This window comes from Squalius cephalus, assembly GCF_949319135.1.
Source record: "Squalius cephalus genome assembly, chromosome: 20".
Lineage (NCBI taxonomy): Eukaryota > Metazoa > Chordata > Actinopteri > Cypriniformes > Leuciscidae > Squalius > Squalius cephalus.
This window is the reverse complement of record NC_137141.1, coordinates 21133455-21154153: the sequence shown is the minus strand read 5'-3', so window position 1 is coordinate 21154153 and position 20699 is coordinate 21133455. Positions and strand designations below refer to the sequence as shown.

The 20699-nt window shown below is 38.3% G+C and overlaps 1 protein-coding gene and 1 long non-coding RNA gene across 3 annotated transcripts; one reads left to right on the top strand and one right to left on the bottom strand.

Moving 5' to 3' along the window:
- Nucleotides 1–1718: 1718 nt before the first annotated feature.
- On the bottom strand, nt 1719–13765 carry iars2 (isoleucyl-tRNA synthetase 2, mitochondrial). 2 transcript variants are annotated; one of them, XM_079853063.1, is made up of 24 exons: nt 13687–13765; nt 12789–13081; nt 12485–12607; nt 12151–12304; nt 11883–12031; nt 10857–10906; nt 10621–10730; nt 10422–10512; nt 10228–10343; nt 9977–10146; nt 9792–9882; nt 9524–9675; nt 8228–8388; nt 8045–8147; nt 7347–7440; nt 7087–7195; nt 6567–6669; nt 6362–6487; nt 5654–5785; nt 5446–5552; nt 5205–5350; nt 4924–5114; nt 3979–4123; nt 1719–2882 (listed from the first exon to the last, which is right to left on the bottom strand). In XM_079853063.1, the coding sequence occupies exons 2-24, from the start codon at nt 12966–12968 to the stop codon at nt 2737–2739; spliced, it is 2949 nt and encodes a 982-aa protein (XP_079709189.1). In that variant the 5' UTR covers nt 12969–13081; nt 13687–13765; the 3' UTR covers nt 1719–2736. The 2 variants fall into 2 exon arrangements, with proteins under 2 accessions (XP_079709189.1, XP_079709190.1); XM_079853064.1 differs by lacking the exon at nt 13687–13765 and having other exon boundaries at nt 12789–13086.
- A 41-nt stretch (nt 13766–13806) lies between these two features.
- On the top strand, nt 13807–16468 carry LOC307147813. The gene is made up of 3 exons (XR_013819365.1): nt 13807–13976; nt 14209–15275; nt 15942–16468. It is a non-coding gene; the product is annotated as an uncharacterized lncRNA (long non-coding RNA).
- Nucleotides 16469–20699: the final 4231 nt, after the last annotated feature.

Sequence of the window (20699 nt, the reverse complement as noted above, 5' to 3'; positions counted from 1 at the left end):
CTAGACTCTAGAGTTTCCTACTAGGACACTCAGGTTTCCCAGTTGAAAACTCATATTTCCTAGGACTGTAGAAAAAAAAGTTTCCTACAAGGAAAAAACGAGTTTCCCAGTAGGAAATTATTATAATGTTGCCTTTAACATGAACTACCTCTCAAATCAAATTTCCAAGTCGGGAACTGGGAAATCTGATTTGAGAGGGAGGTCATGTCCAATTTCATGAGCAAAGACAATATTATAATGATTTCAGACTAGGAAACTCGTATTTTACTACTAGGAAGCTAAATATTTTACTACTGGAAAAATTGGGTTTCCTACTAGGAAATCTGAGTTTCCAACTGGGAAATCTGATTTGATATGGAGTTCATCTCCAATTTTATAAGGCAATAATATAATAGTTTTCTACATGGTAACTCATATTTTCTAGTAGGAATGATAATAATTTTTTGTCTTTGCTCATGAAATTGGACATGAACTCCCTTTTAAATCAGATTTCCCAGTTGGAAACTCAGATTTCCCAATAGGAAACCCAGATTTTCCTACTCGTAGGAATCAGCAAAGACAAAAAATTATAATAATTTCCTACAAGGAAATTCTTATTTTCCTACTAGGAAATCTGAGTATCCAACTGGGAAATCTGTATGAAATCTAAATGCAATAGAATATAATAATTTCTTTCTAGGAAACTCTAGGTATTTTCCTACTATGAAATCTGAGTTTCCTACTAGGAAATTTGAATTTCCTACTAGGAAATATGAGTTCTTTTGTGTCCAATGTCATGAGTTAAGGCAATATTATAATAATTTCCAACTAGGAAGCTCATATTTTGCTATTAGGAAATCTGAGTCTCCAACTAGGAAATCTGATTTGAGAAGGAGTTCATGTCCAATTTTATGAGCAAAGTCAATAAATTCTAATAATTTCCTACTAAGAAACTCTTATCCGGAGCGCTCTCTGAAAATTCAGTGGCTTGTGGCGTAGTTCAAGGTCATGGTCTCTCTTCCCCTTCAAGACATTTCAGAAACTGTTGGGCCTGATGGTGACAGCCTCCTCAGTAGTTCCTCTGGGCCTTCTATATATGCAGCCACTACTGTGTCAAGGCCCTGGCCCCCTGGAAATGGCCCCATCTGTACCAGTCAGGAGTAGATCTGGGGCTAGTCTTTATGCTCTGAAGTGGTCTGTCTTCTTCAACTAGTGCACAGTCTGGAACGTGGATCATTTATCTTGTGACTTTGTGTCAATATTGACCTTCCTCCAGGAGCTGCTGGATGAGGGACACAACCCATTCACGCTCAAGGTATACATTATGTGACTGCCATCATGGCATACCATGCCCCAATCAGTTGTGAGGAACAAGTTCCTTAGGTGGGCTAGAAGGCTGAACCTGCCTCGTCCTCACACGGTCCCCCGGCCTCTCCGAGGCCCCTTATTTGTATTTGAACGAAATTCCAGAATCGTCAGCAAGCTATCTAGAAAGCACGGTGAATGTTTATATGGTTGTCAACAAATGGGACACTACATTTGATGAAAAAATTAAATATCAATACATTTTGATTAGATTGCCCCAAGTAATAGGCAAGAACAAACCTGGGGTTCTCCATGATTCCTATTATTTCCAACAACAGCACCTGAATAAGATGTGCTCGTAATCACGACTTCGGAAGTAGGACATTTCTGATAGCATTCAGAGGCAGCATCATTTTTTTTTTTTTTTTCTCATCATGAAGATGTAAGGTGTGATCAAAAACATGATTCAAACGGTTAAATTCAAGACAGAGATACAATCGCTTTTAACTCCATATAAACACTGATCAACACACAGAGTTCATCAAATATGGGGAACACTGAAGCTCAAACATGCTTGCTTTAGAAAATTCTTAGTTCTCACACAATTTATTAAAATAGATATTTTAGGGCTAAGTAAACATTACAGTCCCTATAAATTTAAGATTTGAATTTTCATGACAGTGAACCCATGAAGATTCACATAAAGAGACATTTTCTTTTTCTGTATGCAGTGTGTTTATTGGCTTAGCAATAAAACTCACGCCATAAAGCATCATTTACAGGTAAACAGAAACTAAAATTAACAAACTCTCCTCTCACTGAGCCTCATTAATGAAAATAGCAGAATGAATGTCTACATTTTGTAAACCCATTCTTTGATAAAACTGCCACATTCAATCAACGTCAATTAAAGAATGGGTTCACAAATTGCTTCTGCATGTTAAATGCATCTTCAATGCAAAACGTCACAATAAAATATACCCGCTCATGACTTGAATATACAGAAAGTACAGTTAGACGTGTTCAACCAAACCTTCCACCCACTGCAAACAAGCTCAAATTGACATATACAAACGCTCTTTTCAGTGTACTGACAATAAATTGGCTTAAACCTGTAGCAGAGAACTGCACTGTTAAATTTGTCAACTTAACACAGATCCCAGGTCAGTGCTAATATTGTAAGCATGATCTGAAACGGGTTTTTGTGTATGTTTTCTCAGTTGAGAACTTCCTGTTTGGTTTTTCCTTCAAAATGTTTGCTTTATTCATTTATAACAGTTTGTCTCCTGTCCAACCCCTGAGTAAAACGATACCCCCTCTCCCACAGCTTCAGACAACTTTCTGTCTGTTACAACAGCAGCTTCATACTGGTCCATGGTAGCCCTTGCAGCCTTTTTCAACAAAGGAGGAGGGCCAGTGGGTGGACAGTCGTCATGGCAACAGTCAGGGTGATTACTTTGTATTTTCCAGCACGGTTTGGCATCGTGGGCAGAGGCAGTCTGGCTCATCTGCAGTGTATCGCCGACATCTCGGACAGCGTGAGAGAGAGGTGGGCATCGCGGCTACGCTGTATGAACTCTCTTCACGGATCATTCCCCCTACAGAACACACAGATGAGAAGATCAATGCCCAATTACTTAAGAGTTCTGTAATATTTTTAGGAATTTTCTTAATTATCTGTTTCCGAAGTAAAGGCAAGTTTAGTTTAACTGCTTCTAAATTAAAACCAAATGTTGCCAATTCTGTCTAAACCTGTGGTTCTCAACTTTCGTGACTTTAATGCCCAGCATAGTCCAACACAACATTCAAAGCACCAACCCAATATGAGGCAAGATATAAATATAATTATTTATTTTTAATTTCAAGTCATGTGAAGTTTAAGAACTTGTGTTGGAAAATGTTTGATGGAGAATGAAATGTTTACTTAAAAGAGAGGCAAAGAAGGTGTTTTAAGAAGATGTATACTTTTGTTAATTCTTTAATCAGTTCAACTTAGTTCCTGCCTTTGCTTTGGAAGAATATGCTTATGTTGCGATAAAGAAATGATGTAATGACCGACACGCTCAAGAAAGGGTATAAGAGTATTTTAAAACAGCAAGGAAACTAAAATGTGCAGAAAACGTGCAGACGAGAATGCTCAGATTTAACGTCATGTATATTCTGAATGCTATCTATCTGCATACCAGGTGATCAGATCAGTTTCGACTAAAAAAAACATGTATCACATCATCATCATAAAAAAACAGTCATACGATTAGCTTAGATGATTATAACCAATCACCAGATTAGTATAACTAATAACAGTGGAGAAAACTTTTGTAACACCGGTTTTTTTGTTTTTTTTTTAACCTAACTGCAAAGTAAAAATATGAGTGTATTTTCCTGTTTGGAGAGTCTCTTGGTTGTTGTGACAGTTCTCCCAGCCGGCTGTCAATAAAACGTTGTTCCTGCAAAGGGCGACTTGGAAGTGGGGGTCATATGCTGCAGATTGGAACTAGAAGTGCTAAAGATTTAAGGCACTGAAAGTTTTGGACGAAAACTCTGAGATTAGTTTTCGTAAGGTTTTATTTAGAATTTCCATGACAAACCACTGGTCTAAACTAACTGCTACAAAAGGGGTAGTAATGAGTAGGTGGTGTTAGTTTTTTGTGATAGAAACACTGCGTGATTTATATCAGAAGAAAAGCATCTCACCCTCCAGGTTGATGAGGAAGTTTCCCGTGCTTGTGACAGAATCCGATGGCAAATCCCGTGGGAGAGAGTTTGTCAGAGTCGTGCGTGAGGCCATCATGAGCTCTGTCAGCTGAGAGCAGGTGGAAGTGGGCTCCTCTTGAAGAGACTGGCAGAAAAGGGTGGGGGGGGGGATGTATAAAATGTTGTTGCAAGCAAATAAAGCACAAATTATTATCTATTTAAAGTATCTATTATCTCTATTCATACCATTACAAATGTTTGATATTATGTGCAATAAATATTTTAATTTGAATAAATGGCTGTTAATGTGATCAGACTAAGACAAACATTTGCATGTGGTCAATGCGACAGAATTTCTTTACGCAGGTGTTCTAATTTCTTTTCCATTACACTGTGAGGAAAACTCCCCATCCAATAAGATGTGCTTTTTGTCACATACCCAGAGCCACTGCGGTTACATAAAACTACAGTATCACATGATGGTAAATACAAAAATCTGAACGGCTGTTTGAAAACATGTAAATGCGGTTTAATTTCTTTCCTTCTTTGTGAAAATTGGGTGTCAGAATCGGAAAGTTATTTCTGCATCTATATAAGTGCCACATACTATCAGAAAAAGAATTTGCATGTTCATTCAGCCTGTCGGCCATTTGTTATGATTTGGTCTAAACCAGGGGTCTCAAACTCAGTTCCTGGAGGGCCACTGTCCTGCAGAAATTAGTGCCAACCAGCTCTAACACAGCTGCCAAGAAGTTTCTAGTAATCCTGAAGACATTGATTAGCTCATTCAAGTGGGTTGGAGCTCAACTCTGAAGGACAGTGGCCCTTCAGGAACCGAGCTTGACACTCCTGCTCTAAACAGACAAATCGCAAGCAAAAATCGGAATGAATTTCTGTGCCGAACATTTGTGTTGTTGTGAACAGGCTTTAAAATCCATGATGTACCTCCATGATTTCAAAGAACAGGCCGGGTTCAATGGCAATGATGAGGTCATACTCAGCAGCGTTACGTCCCGGAATAGACGACAGGAAGGAATCTCTGATAGCACATGCGCCCTCTACTGCTTCCTCCAGTCCTGGCTTCCGCCACACTGAATCGGTCTTAATCCAGCCGCTACGAAACAAAGTGGCCCCCTCTACGGACAAAGAGAGAGGTGAGAAGCATTACAGTGAGGTAGCCAGTCTGTAGCCATACAGCATCAGTTGCACGAAAATTGGGTGAGTACCCTCATGTCCAGGAGAGTGCAGGTACACCTCCTCAGCGAGGTGAGGGAGGACAGGAGCGATAGAGCGACTCACTCCATCCAGAATCTCTTCTAGAACCGTTTGACACGACCTCCGACCAAGGGAGTCCTCAGGGTCACAATAAAGCCTGAGAGAGAGACAGTGAGTGAGACGTTTTGCTACGGAGCATTAAAAATAGCTTCATTTTCAAACAGAAAGTTACATAATTGAATGAGTGGTTACCGATCTTTAATGATGCTGAAATAGAAGTTGGATAATTCTCTAGTGATGAAGGATTGCAGCAGGCGGATGACGCGGCTGCTGTCAAACTCATTGTAGGCATCAGTTACCTACAGCACACACAAACACGTGTCACGTGACCGACAGCAATGCACAGCTGGTTTAAGCCCAGCCCGTACAAACATTGTAACCGGTTAACATTTAGACTCGCCTTCATGCTGAACTCTCTGAGCAGGTGTAGCATGTACTGATCTATGTAGTGCATTTGTTTAGTGTCCACAGCCTGGGAACGAGGATCAAAACCCTGGAGATTCCCCAAGAGAAACTTCAGTGTGTTCCTCAGCTGGGGACAGAGAATAGCAGGTTTATGAGAGGTCATTCGCTCATAAACACTTTGATCTATACTTACTGTTCAAAAATGTGCGGTCAGTAAGATGTTTTGGGAAAATGTATTTTAAACTTACAAAGGCTGCATTTGTTTTAGATTAAAACATAGTAAAAACATACTTTTTTTTAGAAACACTACAATTTAAAATGACTTTTCTATTTGAATATAGTTAAAGTTATAGTAGCCAGTGTCTTCAGTGTCACATGATCCTCCAGAAATCATTCTAATATGCTGATTTGGTGCTTATTTCTTATTATTAACAATGTTAAACAGTTGTGTTGCAATATTTTTTGTGTAAACAGTGATTTTTTTTTCCCCAGGATTCTTTGATAAACAGAAAGAAAAAAATAGAACAGTGTTTTGAAAGAAATTCTTTATAACATCATAAATGTCTTTTAACTTTTGATCAATTTGATGCATCCTTGCTGAATAAAATTATTCATTTTAGAAGAATCTCAAAGTGAATTCAAAATTAGCATTGACTGTCAGCAAATTACTGCAACAATTTATCTGCTTTGATATGTGCCAGACCTTGTTGATGCTGTCTTTAGCAGCGTTCAGTGTGTTCGGTCCGATCTGAACTTCAGAAAACACGTTCGACTCTGCAACCCACCATCTCAAAACATCAGCACCATAAGGAGGACAGACAGACAAGTCCTGAGAGAGAGAAATTGATGTTTGAAAACACTGACTGGATGACATAATTTAATTCTACCATTGGCTGATCGTATCTCACCTTCCCTCCATTAATAACAACATCTGGGTCGACCACGTTGCCTATAGACTTAGACATTTTTTCTCCTCTCTCACTCACAGCAAATCCATGGACCACTAGAGCTCTGAAACACACACAGAAGGTGATTGGCATATTTTTTAACACATGTATTTGTCACATACACATACAAAGTTCAGTAATGAAACTAAAGATGGCGCAGGCTGTCCTTAACTCAATCTGCAAGCAATCGTTCTCTAAATGGCGCGGCTGATTGGTTTCTGTTGCATCAGCAGCCAATAAGCTTGCTGCTCTACATTCAAATACTTTCAGAAACCCTCCACCTTCCCCAGCTCCACCTGTAATGCATGCTATTTGTGCTGAAGCAGTAAATGCTCACAGTAGTGTGCCTGTGTATGTATTGGTAGTAGCAAGTCACTGTACTTCCTCTGCAACAGCAGCAGCAATAAATACATTAACATTGCCATATCCATTACAATGCTAAACTCTTTTGTGACGAGAGAAATGCATTTTTATTACTCACTTGTAAGGGGCTTTATTTCGTACAGCTACACTGGTGAGGAGCGACGACTGAAACCAACCGCCGATTTGATCTTTCCCCTCCACATACGAGTCTGCACGCGGGTCTGATTCTGAAAGAAAGAGAGTGAGAGAGAAGTGACATAACACTACAATGCAACAAAGCATACCAAAGGACCCCAGACAAGCAATCAACAATATACTTATTGATTGCTTAAATAAGCAGAAATACATGTATTGATAAGGACCGTTTTGATGACTCACCCTGTAGCACAGCGGCCCATGAGACACCGCTGTCAAACCAGATATCCAGGACATCTTCACCCCGCACATAATCAGATAGTGCACCTGCTTTACTCTGAGAAAACGCACAAACAATTTACAACTTATACTAAATTTTATTTCACATTTCATTTTGCACTAAAGAGTATTTGTGGCATAAACATACACTACCGTTCAAAAGTTTGGGGTCAGTAAGATTTACATAATAATAATAATAATAATAATAATAATAATAATAATTAGAAATGACACATTAAATTGATCAAAAGTGATAGTAAAGAGATTTTAAAATGTTTTTTTGAAGAATGCTAAAAAATGTTTATCAGTTTCCATGAAAAAAAATCATAATTTTCATCATTGATTATAATAAGAAATGTTTTTGTGTTGCAAATCAGCATATTAGAATGATTTCTGAAGGGTCATGTGACACTGAAAACTGGAGTATGGCTGCTGAAAATCAGCTTTGCCATCACAGAAATAATTTAATGACATTTTAAAATATATTAAGATAGAAAACAGAGTAGTTATTTTAAATTGTAATATTTTACAATATTACTGTTTTACAGTATTTTTGATCAAATAAATGCAGACTTTGTAAGCATTAGAGACTTCTTTAAAAAAAAAAAAAACATCCTACTGATCCCAAACTTTTGAATGAAAATTTAGGGGAAAAAAAGTACCTTCTGAAGAACCTCTGAAGTCAGAAATGTCTCCACTGGCTCCGCCCACCAGCTGTCACTTCCTTTCTCAGAGAAAACTTTAGCGATGTGTGTAACTGAATGTCTGAGAAAGAAAGAGGGAATTCTTAAACTTGTAGTTTATATGCATTTCTTGAGTATGTCTATGACAGTGTAAGTATATACTTGTTTAAGAGTGGCTCTCCGGTCTCTTTATGGTAGAACACTGGGATGGGGACGCCCCAGCTCCTCTGCCGAGATATACACCAGTATGTTCTTCTGTCCAACATCGCCAACAAACTGGACCTAGCCGATTCGGGTATCACACGCACCTTCTGCAGGGCGTCCTATGCAAACACACTCTCAGTTTATTTTCTGCAGAAAACATATAACTGGAAACTTACTAGAAAGTCTAATACTTCTAACAAAAGTAACTTAAAAAAGTCAAATAAATCCAGAATGTGCACTCACAAAAACATGTCCAGAGCAAGAAAAAGAACACGCGTTAAGTAACTTGACCATTTATTTGTGAGCGTGAGCTGTGTGCGCATATTTTACACACACACACACACACACACACACACACACACACACACACATATATATGAAGAGTTCAGATGCAAAAGCCTCTAAGTGCCATCTGAAACTTTCTTCTAGAATGATCATTTTTATAAAGCTTGTATATTTAAGTTCAGTAATTTCACTTATAATGACAATTAATAGGTCATCTTCATTGCCATTTAAGTGAAATTATTGAACTTAAATATATGAGCTTGATAAAAATTATCATTCTAGAAGAAAATTTCAGATGGCACTTAGAGGCTTTTGCATATACATACATACATACATATATACATATACATATATACATACACACACACACACACACACACACACATACATGTGTGTGTAAAATATACGCTCACTTCTCTCACTCACAAATAAAAAAAAGTTACTTTTAACGCACTTAACACAATTACTACTATTTTAGGAGGATCATGACATTTTTTGCATTGTCACATTGTTTCCATGACAATTTGTATATCATTTCTAAGAGCTTCACTTGCATGCAGAAAATGTAAGTCCTCCTATTTTTCCCCACATTACAGTAATGAGAATGATATTTTTTCTGCATCATGGTAATGAGAATTTACTAGCTATTATTATACATATAATAATAATAATAATAATAATAATAATAATAAATTTAAAAAATCTTACTGTGTAAAAAAAAGTCCTAAAACATGAATTATTTACTTGAAACAAATATAAAAATAAATATTTGGGGGTGAATTAGGACCCATTAAGGCAGTACAAAAACAACATTAGGAATACATTCTTGATTTTTTTTTTTTCGTATTACAGTAATGGGAATGAGATTTTTTTTTTCTGCATTATTCTGCAAAAATTGGAGGATAAATATGACCCAGACATATTTTGATGGGTTTCATCCAGCTGATGCTGCAGAGTATATTGGCTCACCTTAGCTTTGTCTTTGAGGCTGCCTGTGTTGATAAACCACTGTTTACTGGCTCTGGTAATGACTGGCTGTTTGGTCCTCCAGTCATACGGGTAACTGTGGACACAGTCCTCCTCCTTCACAAGTGCACCCGCTGCCTGCAACATTGAGATCACTGCCCACACACACAACATTAGTTACTAACATGCATTTTCTTTTATCATATACATATATACATATATATATATATATTCTCTCTTTCCTCCATCTATCCATCTCTTTCTCTCTCACCTGTAGCATTGCCTTCAGTCATTACAGATTTATTCTGCAGTTCAGTCCCAGCAAGTTCTGTAAACCTGCCCTCTTCATCCACCATGCACTCCTAGAAAGAGAGAGAGAGACAGCAAGTTTAAAATCAACAACAACCCAAGATTCTTACTATTCCAGCATATACTGTACAGGTGTGGGTGGCGTACTACTGGCAGATTAAAGTGCGTTGCAACACTGTAGTCCTCCATGCCATGAGCAGGAGCAGTGTGGACCAATCCAGTTCCCTTAGTCATGGTCACATGATTAGCCGGCAACAAAGGCACTTCTTTTGAAGGAATTGTGGGATGCTGACAAACTCCACCTTCAAGATCTGACCCTGGAGATGAGTGAAAGAGAGGCAGATAAATGCTTAGGCCAGTTCAGAAGGCATCATTTTGGCCAATAACAGTGGATCTACCTGCGAACGTAGCCAAACTCTCCAGATTTGTCCCCAGTATAGAGGCGAGGTTGTTCATGCGCTCTGTGGCCACTAGGAGTAGCTGCTCATTATCAGCTCGCTTCACTACTGAGTACCTGAGAAGCATGTGATCATGAATGTCTCCATGAAATCATATCATGTTCATCCCACAGATTCATAAGTGTGTGACTTACTGTACTTTGGGCATGTAACACACTGCCTGATTGGCTGGAATAGTCCATGGCTGGGTCGTCCATATCAGAACAGACACACGACCCCAACTTTCTAAATCACAGACGAAGATACTGACATCAGAAATAGCAACGTAACTTTAACTCTGTGTATGTGACCTGTATAAAGCACATGGCACAGGTATAGACAGCATATACACACCTGCTATCAAAGCGAGTTTGGCTGGCAGGGTGAGCAGGGGGAAAGTGACGTACAGAGCACGGCTAACGTGTTCTGGATTATACTCCAGCTCAGCTTCTGCAAGCGCAGTCCTTTACAGAGGCAGGTACAGCAGAAAAATATACTGACATTAACATATAAAACCTCAAAATCAAAGCTTTCTGTTAAGCTTTATTAAAGGTCTTTATGTAAGGCTGCAAACACTGAGCTTCTACTACCTGGATGATGGTGACCAGAAAACAGGCTTATAGTCCTGATAAATTAAACCCTGTACACAAAGATAGGAAGAGAAGGGGAAAGTGAGAATATTTTCAATGACATGAGGGTGAGTACACAAACAAGTTTGGGGTCAGTAAAATATATATTTTTAAAGAAATTAATACTTTCAGCCAGCAAGGATGAACTTTTTATCATTCGACGCTTGATCATTAAAGTCAGAATGATCAAAAGTTAATGGTATTGTATGCGTTTTTAAGCATTGCTGTTTAAGCAAGCTGAGCCATATCGCATTAATTATCGCGCCTAATGATGCGCCTAACAATGTCATGCGATGTATTGCCCAGCCCTAATATATATATATATAATATATAAAATATATATATATATATATATATAGTGATATCCTTATCATGAAATAAAATGACTCATATCGTCATATAAGATTTTGTTCACATCGCCCACCCATAATTCCAGTATTTATTACAAAGTATTTATCCATGCACATCATTATTTTTTTTTAATTCAAGTGTCCTCCTAATCTTTAATCGAAATAACTTCTCCTCCCTCTTGCAGCGACATCTATTCTCTTCTCTGTCACTCACATGAGATCACAGCAAAAGCAAACCACAACCATCCGACATTCCAATCAATACCCAATGGACAAAATCAAGTCCCAATCAAGTGTTTCTTGTACAAAACACCTTTTCACAAGGATATATGTTACAATAAGGAAGGAAAAGACTACTGCAACCTCAGTTTCATGCCAACTTTAGTTTAAAATAGAAAACTTTATAAATCAAAATTTCACAATATTGTTTTTTTTAATCGGGTAAATGCAGCCAGACTTCTTTAAAAAAATATTTTAAACATCTTGCTCTTAACGCTTAATCTTAAATTTAACTAAACTTCTGAACGGTAGTGTAAATTTGAGACTTTTTTATTGGGGTGGTGAAATCCTCACATATGGAACGAAATCAAACAAGTCAATCGCTCAAGCTGTGTTGAACAGAAAGAGCTTCTCTCACCTTGTTGTGCATCTCCAGGAAGACTTTCAGCTGGGCCGCTTCATATTTCCCATCAAAAGTGTAATAACAATTGTCCCAGTCAGCCATCACGCCCCAGCGCTGGAATGCAGCACGCTGCCGAGAGATGGCCCTCTCTGCAAACTCCCGCGCTGAACGGAGAGACACAAAGGCAGTTTTTGATTAACCAGAAGCAGAATAGCACATAAGCTTTTAATATTAAAACAAATGACTCTTTCGCTAGAACATTCATTATATGTGACTTCCTGACCTTTCTGTCTGATCTGTAGAGGAGTCAGCCCACTGGTTCCCAGGTCTCCCAGTGCTTTGAGCTCAATGGGCAGCCCATGGCAGTCCCAGCCGGGCACATAGTGCACCAGCCTGCCTTTCAGCACCTCGAAACGGTTCCGGATGTCTTTGAGGATCTGCAGGAGAGATCAAACAAAGATGCTGATGGCATATTATGAAGGTCATGAGAGTGTATCTCCATTCATATAGGTTTAGGCATAATATTGTAAGATGTCATTAAAAGGACTGGACAAGTGAAGGATGTGGATCCAGGAACATCTAGTTGTGTGACTATGAACTGACAAGAGGTAACATACCTTATTGAGAGCGTGCCCAACATGCGGGTCCCCGTTGGCATACGGTGGTCCATCATGAAGGCAGTACACCTTCTTAGCTTTTCTCTCTCTCTGCCATGTGTACAGCTGGTCAAAACCACATTTCTGTAGAACAACACAACAAAGTTCAAACCATCACCATCACAAGACAAACCAGAGAGTTGTGGCTTTATAGAAGTGCAACAGATACTGTCATCTTAATCATTCAGGGTGATTTAGGAACACAACAAAACAGAACCGGTCAGTTTTAACAGCATGTGGCAGGTCCTGGATCTGACACTCTCACCTGCTGGATCTGGATCTCTCGCTCCAGAAGGTTTGGCCCGTTCACTTTCACGGGGAAGTCAGTGCGGGGCAGCAACACAGTGTCCCGGTACCGGCCCGCTGCGTCTCCGGAGCACAGACAGCGGAGTCCCCATCGAGCCACACCGCCGAAACCTACTGCCGAACGCCGAACCAGCAGCATGAGGGACTCTGACAGGTGAGTTTCCGACCAGGGTGAGAGTTTGTTATGGGATGTGACCTCCTCCTCCGCATGGGCGGAACTCGATCTTAACCGGAATGATAGAAACGACGGAACTACGGAAGCCAGGAAGAGACATTCTCTTAACCATTCACATAAAACGAAAACGCTTTTTTCATGTTGTGACTGCGTATTTGAAACGGAAGAGGGCGTTGTGGTCACTAGTGAGGAGCTTGAGCTTGACGGTAGCATTAGGTTTTATTCAGTCATGTTCGATACACACATTTTTTAACATGATTTTTTACATAAATAATTATGTATGAATAATTGAGTAAACCCTACTGTAAACCCATTCCGTAGCTCAAACAGAGCAAGGTTCGATTCCCGGGGAATGTAACGTTATATTATGAACTGATAAAAAGATACGCATCTGCCAAATGCATAAAAGTATGTAAAAACAAGTTCCTTCAGTCCAGGAAATGCTGTTACTAACAATAGAAAATGCTCTTATAAGTCAAAGATTTGACAGGGAAAAGACGTGTAGCCTAGTAACACCTCAACGTGGGGGCCAGTTGCATAAACAGCTATTAAACTGTATCTTATTAATATCTTATTAATTCCGTGGTCCGTAGTTAGCTAAACGTAAGCTTTTTGTGTGATATGTTATAAACAAAACACTACAGTTTTTGTTATTCTATTGTGCTGAGTAGTGTAGGCCTACCTGTTTATGTTGTGTCAATGTACTTTGCGAGGAGGGGCGAGTTCTCCTCCCCCTTTTGGATATCTCACCTGCAGCAGCTAAATCTAGATATGGGACATCTGCCTCGTCATGGGCGGGTGTTTTTGACGTCACTTTGAGAATAAAAGTTTCTGGCCTGCCCCGTCACTGAGCACAGACCCTTGGTCCAGCAGTAAACTTCTCTGGAAGAAGACAACACAGGCACAAAAATGAATAGAATTTGGATATTGTGCTTTGCGGTGCTGATCATAACCATACCATTTTCAACTCAGGTAGGCACTATGATTTTTTCCCCCCATTTATTGTCTTAGGTTTTTAGAAGAGGATGGAAGGATTTGTTCACTAATTGTTTGTGTTCATGTTTTTCATAGTAAGCATCTATATAATTAATTACAATAATGATGATAGCAAACTGCATAGTAGCTCCAAAAACAGGTTATCACTTCTGAAGTCACACTGTAACATGTGAGCTCTTTTTTCTGACTTTCTTCATGTTTGATTTAGGCGAGCTCTGATCAGAAGTCCACAGACAAAAGTAGCTCAGGCAGCACATCCTCTAATCCTTCTACAAATTCCAGCGCTGTAGGATTGGGTCCTGTGCCCACCACACTGTACATGCTGATCCCAGCAGCCACCCTGGGCTTCATCCACAGTAGATCCTGATGGATGGAGAGTGTTCGCCATAGATGACCAAAACTGAGACAGTGGTGAAATGGACAGCGTTCATCCAAAGAGCAATTTTTTCCCCCAATTCATAAAGATATACCGCACAACAGCTCATTTTAAAATGGATTTTTAACTAATGAAAATGAATACATCTGCTGCCTGGAACCCCATACAGAGGGTCCTACTGAACCTCACCCTTGGGCTCTTTGTTATGTTTTGTCTCAAAGTCACTGTTTTAGGGAGGGCTCACATATGGCAACTTCTCTTAGAAGAGTTTGTTTCTCCTATGCTCAGTATATGTGATCGAGGTCAAGTAGGTTAAATAACTCCATTACTTAAATCAGTAATCACTGTGCATTTAAAATAACAGGTCAATTTCCATTTCTATAATGATATTGTGTACTACAAATCTGACTATATGAATCAATGTAATCCATCTCAGAATGTTTCTGTACTGTATGCACAATTAAAGTGGATGATTGTATATGTCTTGTATGTCATCTTTTATTCAATTTGGTGTTAATGTGTGTTCTCTTCATAGAGTATTAGTAATGCTTTAGATTCTAGTATGTAGAGTAGAAAAAAAGGAGTATAGATCAAAATGTATTAGAAAATTTAGTGTATTTGACATTTTGAAAGCACAACTTTTATTTTGAGATCTCAGACAGAGATGAAGGCACAGTACAGAGGATGTGATCCTCCTCCAAAAACTGGTGGGCAGGTTTTTAAACACGTCAATTGTCAATCTCTGTGAGAATAAAACTCCCCTTCTGTCCCACATCACTGAACACTGACTCTCTGCTCCACAGTAAAGGTCTCTGGAAGAAGAAGGCATAAAAATGAATAAAATATTGATATTGTGCCTTGGGATATTGATTATAACCTTACCTTGTTCAACTGAGAAGGTAGGCAATATGATTTGTTCATCTCTTGCATTAGAAGTTTTTCTAGCATTTTTCCCATCTTTCTCATTTATCTTTGATCATTTTGTTAATTCATTTTTAATAACCTTTGATACATTTGGTAATCATTTGTTGTATGTGCATGCAAAATGTAGATTACCGGTATACTAGAAAGGTGTCACCACTTCTCTTTATAATGCGTAGAAGCAGAAGCTTGGGTCTTTTGCCGGAGTGGATTTACTTTTTACTACTTATACACGTTATAGTGTCTGTTAATTCAACAAGTGTCAATAATATTTGTTACAAATATACCAACAACAATATGAATAAAAGGCTTACCATACAAAGTGAATTTTCAAGCAGCTACTCCAAATAAACATTAATATAACATAGTTACAAAAAAAAAAAAAAAAAGGGACGGGTATCCTAAGGCACTGTGAATTAACATTAAAATGAACTGGCTTTTTTGAAAACAAAATTATTGTTAAATATAGCAAAATCAACCTGACTAAACTTGGTTACAGCTGCAAACATTATTTATAAGGGTCAGATCAGGCAGAAATTGTTCTTTAAGTTAACAACTGCACATTTTTACTTTTAACAGTGTACATTAAAGTAATGTACAATAATCTGCTTGCATATACTGACTTTTCTTTCATGTTGGTGTAGATCAGTAATTCAACCACCCCCACCACTAAAACAATTCCTGATCCCGCTGTGGCCAGCGCTGCAGGATTAGGTCCGTGGCCCACCGCGCTGTGCCTGCTGATCCCGCCAGCCATTCTGGCCTTCATCCACAGTAGATCCTAAACTGGCTGGAGAATGTTGAGATGACCGCGATGAACAGTCAGTCACATGAAGAGTCAACTTTTCCACAATTCGTGAATATAGAAGACACACAGAAGAGAGAAAGATGCCACAACAACTTGTAATTGATTTTTTTATTTTTTTATTTAAAGGAAATTTGCCATTGCATACTGTACCGAGGGTCCTCCAAACCCCAACAAAACCACACGGTTGGCCTCTCGGTTGTGTTTTGTCCCCATCAAGTCACAGTTTTAGATAGGGCTCACTTCTCTTGTATTCTGACCACTGTAATGCATTTCCTCCACAATGTTTTTGTAATGATTGTGATGAGCTATTAATTGTAATAATTAAGAATGTGTCTATATGCACAATTAAAGTGGATCATTGTATATGCGTGTCATCTTTTATCCAAATTCATATTAGTGTGTTTTTAAAAATGTTATAAAAAGAGTTTTATTCATGCATTTAGATTCCAGTATTGCAGTGATATTTTATAATTATTTTAACAATTGTTAAAATAGTCAGTTTGATCTTGGCTTTGAAACAGACTGTCACTTTTTGGGCCAACTTGTGTTTAAAGGAAAGAAGGGGCAAGTGTGCACTATTTCACACTGATAAGGCAGGTTACAAAACCCCGTTAGTTCCTATACTTCTTTCTCTCCATCCAGATTTAAGCATACTACTCTTCCATCTTCTATTATCTTATCAATGTTTTTCTTATAGTACACAAGCTAAATTAAGCAATTTTAAACAAGAGTTTCTGTTACTGTATTTAAGAGAAGAAGGTCACTTTTGAGATGCTGATGTCATTGCCACTGATGTAATGGCATACAGTAAGTGAGAAGTCTAACAGGAAACTCAAACAGGGAACTTGGCTCATGTATTTTAGAAGTGTCTAAAACAGCCTCTCAATGGCATTCTTAAACACACGCAAGATGTTTGGTCAATAAAAGCGAGTATTTATTCTAAGGTTTCAATTACCTTGGGCCATTTCAATTAAAGACTGTATTGTTCCTCATAACGATCCCATAGGGGCCAAAGTGATGGTGAACAGAATGACTAAGCTGTGTTGAATATTTACAGGTAACATCACACATATGTGCTACTCATAAACAAGAGAGAATGTGGGATAATTTGCAGTGTATTTGACCCCTGATTTGGTCATGTAGAGCAGATATTGAAACAAACAACAGCTATAGAGCCTTCGACGTGACTATTTGCAGTGAATTCATTTGCAAAGCTATTTGCAAAGCTCTATGAATTGCTAAAGTGTGATTATTTTTATTCCTCTCTATGTAAAGCACTTTGAATTGCCATAGTGTATGAAATGTGAAATATATATAAACTTGCCTTGCCTATATTCTAGAATTTATATGGTTATGTGTTCAAGGACTTCAAACACTGAAGTCAGATCACCACGTTCTGAAACGCTATTTCTGAGGAATCAGAACAATAAGGGTGTTTTGTCCCTGAGGTGAGAGCACAGACAAGCAGCTAAACATCCTGTACCTCAACAGATGGAGATGACATGAATGAGAGCGTCTGTAACCCTCCCTCTGTCTCTCTGATATCTTTCAGTCTGTTGAGTAAACATTAAGGTGGAACACTGTTTGTGTTGACTGAAGCTATCAATAATGGGCCTTTATTCAAGTCAGAGTGTTACTACACCAGTAGTTTTGCTGTTGGCTCCTTTGACTACCTCACGAGACCCCCTGCCACATCGGCCCTATAGGTCACCTCATATTGCCCGAGGATAGGATCCATCTTATTTCTTTTCTTGCAGTGATTCCCTCTTTCTCTTTTTGTATAATCTAACAATCAGAATATCTGAAAAAAAGGTGAAAAGTTGTATGGTTGATCTGTGGTTAGTGTAATTGGAAACAGAAACCCACCCATAGCTAGATCATTTAAAACTCTCAGGCGGTGTGTGGCTGTACAAAAACCCACAGCAGTGGCTCATAACACCCTACAGTGACAGTCAATCAGAGAACGTCTCTGTTTACACCAAGCATGATAACTAATAACTAAAACTATAAAGTTTTTCACGAGTTCCTTTACCCATATAATCTTTAAGCTTATAAGGTTAAGCGTATTTGGCTTGCTGTCCGCAGTGGAGGGGCTCGAGGAAGCAGCTTCAACTCGAGCTTAGATATACCCCCCTGTGGGACTACCAATGCTTGGATGATAAGTATGGTGGCAAGATGCCTAAATTATGTTGGTGGAGATGGGGAGGTGGAGGGATGCCAAAACAGCTGATGCCAGAGCAAAGTGAGCGGCTGCTTATATGCTCCGGCAGTTAATTGAAAGATCAGATGGGTTCGCTCCTCCCGAAATTACGTTGTGAACTTCACTAATAATCCCTCTGATTCTATGAGAGCTGTAAAGATAACGACACAGAGGAGCGATATCATTGGAATCACTTTCATAACATCTTTCCAACTGATGAACAATGAGAACATTGACAATTTAAAACTGTTAAAAAGAAAAAAACACTATATTAATACAAATGGTAAAGAGAAAGCCACATGATGAACTAAAGTTCATCGCAAGCAGCTTATCCACAAGCTGAGGTAAATACTAACATACTAAACAAAATCATACTAAACAAAAAACCCTAATGTACAAAACTGATAACAGAAACTAAGAAGAAATAATTATTTAAATGAAAAGCCATCAAATGTGAATTGTCACACAGGGAATTCTAGGAATGTCACTTTACAGCTTTTCAATGTAAATCATAAGTTTTTACTTCCAAAAATGGTACAGATGTAAGGTTAGATCTATTTGTTTTCCCCCGTAAATTGTAAGGGAACTTACTGTTAACCAACTAACAGGTTTTTACTGTAATCTTTACATTTTTAGCATTCTTTTACAGATAAAATGAAATGCAAACATTTAGTGAAATTTTGTTAGCAAAAAATGGTCCATTATCTATAGCGTAGCAATGTATGAAGCCCACATGTACGGATTTTGCCTGCAAAATTTGACCAAGCAACGAAACATGTGACTGCACTGCACCTTTCCTGGAGAGGAAGCAGAGCTTATTGGTTCTGTTAAACCTCCCTAGGGTCACAATGGTGTTCTGACCAGGTACGCTGTTTTCATATTTCCATAATTGACATATTATTTGGACATATTATTAGGCATGACACACACACTGAAGTGATGACTAGAGATATTACAACACTGATGTCTTTGATGGAAGTTATTTTTGTTTCAGCCTATTGAAACTAAGGATCTAATTTGAGACTGTTTGAGAAAAGAAGTGCAAAAAAGCAGCGAGACATGGTAAAACTGTCAAAAAGTCACCATTAAATCAAAATTGAAAATTCTTTTTTTAATGGAATATTGCAGTATGTATTCTAAATGATTTAACTGTGCACATAATGTTTTGCTAACCTTTAATCAAAATAAATTCCCCTCTTCTCTTCTTTGATAACACGTTTTTTTGGCACGAGGGCGGGACAACCTGTCACTCACATGACATCATGACAACGGCAAACCACAACAATCCAATCAATTCTAAATGGAAAAAAAGTCCTGCCCTACATTGTTTCTTGTTTGAGAAGCGTTTACACTCGGACATACGTCACAATAGGTCACGTTTCACGCGAGTTGTGAAAATGACGTGATCTAGGACCTTTATAAAAGACTGAAAGTCCTTGTGTTCATCCATGTAAAATTTAATATAGGGTAATGTGCGGTGACATCACATTTACCGTTGTTCGTTGAATTTTGAAGGGGCAAAATCCAGTATTTCAATTGAAATCCATGTCATCTAGAATTTCATGTGAAGGCAATTGGTCCAAGTTGTTCAATTAAATTCACTGCACTGACCAACAGAAAGCTCCTTTCTTTGCAAGTGATCTGTTGTGTGTGTGGTCACAGATGGTGGAATGAAATGGTTAAATGGAAATAAGTGCACTTCTTCATTGACTAAATTAGATGCACCAGCTTCCTGTGATGCTGCTGAGATAATCACATTAAGTTTTAATGAAATAAAGAGTACACTTCCAGCACTAATCAAAAGATACCACTAAACAAGAATGAATGATTCCAGCTTCTTCATACAATACACAACATCAAGCTTTGTCCAAGAATAAATCTATAATTCACATTCTTTCATTTGTGTGAAGATGTTGTTTATCAGTGTTGAATATGATTGTGATTATACAATTCAACACACTATTTTGTTAACTTAACCATCTTAATGTAAGAACAGAACAAAAACAGCTCCCTTTATTCAGTTAATAATCTTAGCCATAAAAAGAAATGATAAATAACGACATAACTGAAGCTCATTTCCGGCCTAAGTACCTAAGTATTGTCATACGTTAGAAACAGGATGTGTGCACTTTCATGGAATGGTTAAACAACACCACATCTGCGGTTTGCTTGCAAACTTCTGCTTTGGTTGTGGCACAAGCTGAATTCAGTGTGGTTCTGTTGGAGACCTGCAACCATTCTCTTTGAATACAAGTTGTTTTACAAGCTTGCCCATATTGTCTGATTGTATAAATGAGAATTATTTTACCTTCACTCAAGTTTTTCCTAACTGATTTATTTGTATGCTTTCACAATATCTGAAAAGTAACCACAGCTGCAGCAAAAGCTGCAATA

Coding starts and splice junctions, on each gene's coding strand:
- iars2 (XM_079853063.1), bottom strand. CDS start 12,968: ATGCTGCTGGTTCGGCGTTCGGCAGTAGGTTTCGGCGGTGTGGCTCGA. Junction 12,608..12,788: donor GAGAGATCCAGATCCAGCAG/GTGAGAGTGTCA, acceptor GTTGTTCTACAG/AAATGTGGTTTTGACCAGCT. Junction 5,553..5,653: donor TCAGAGAGTTCAGCATGAAG/GCGAGTCTAAAT, acceptor TGTGTGCTGTAG/GTAACTGATGCCTACAATGA.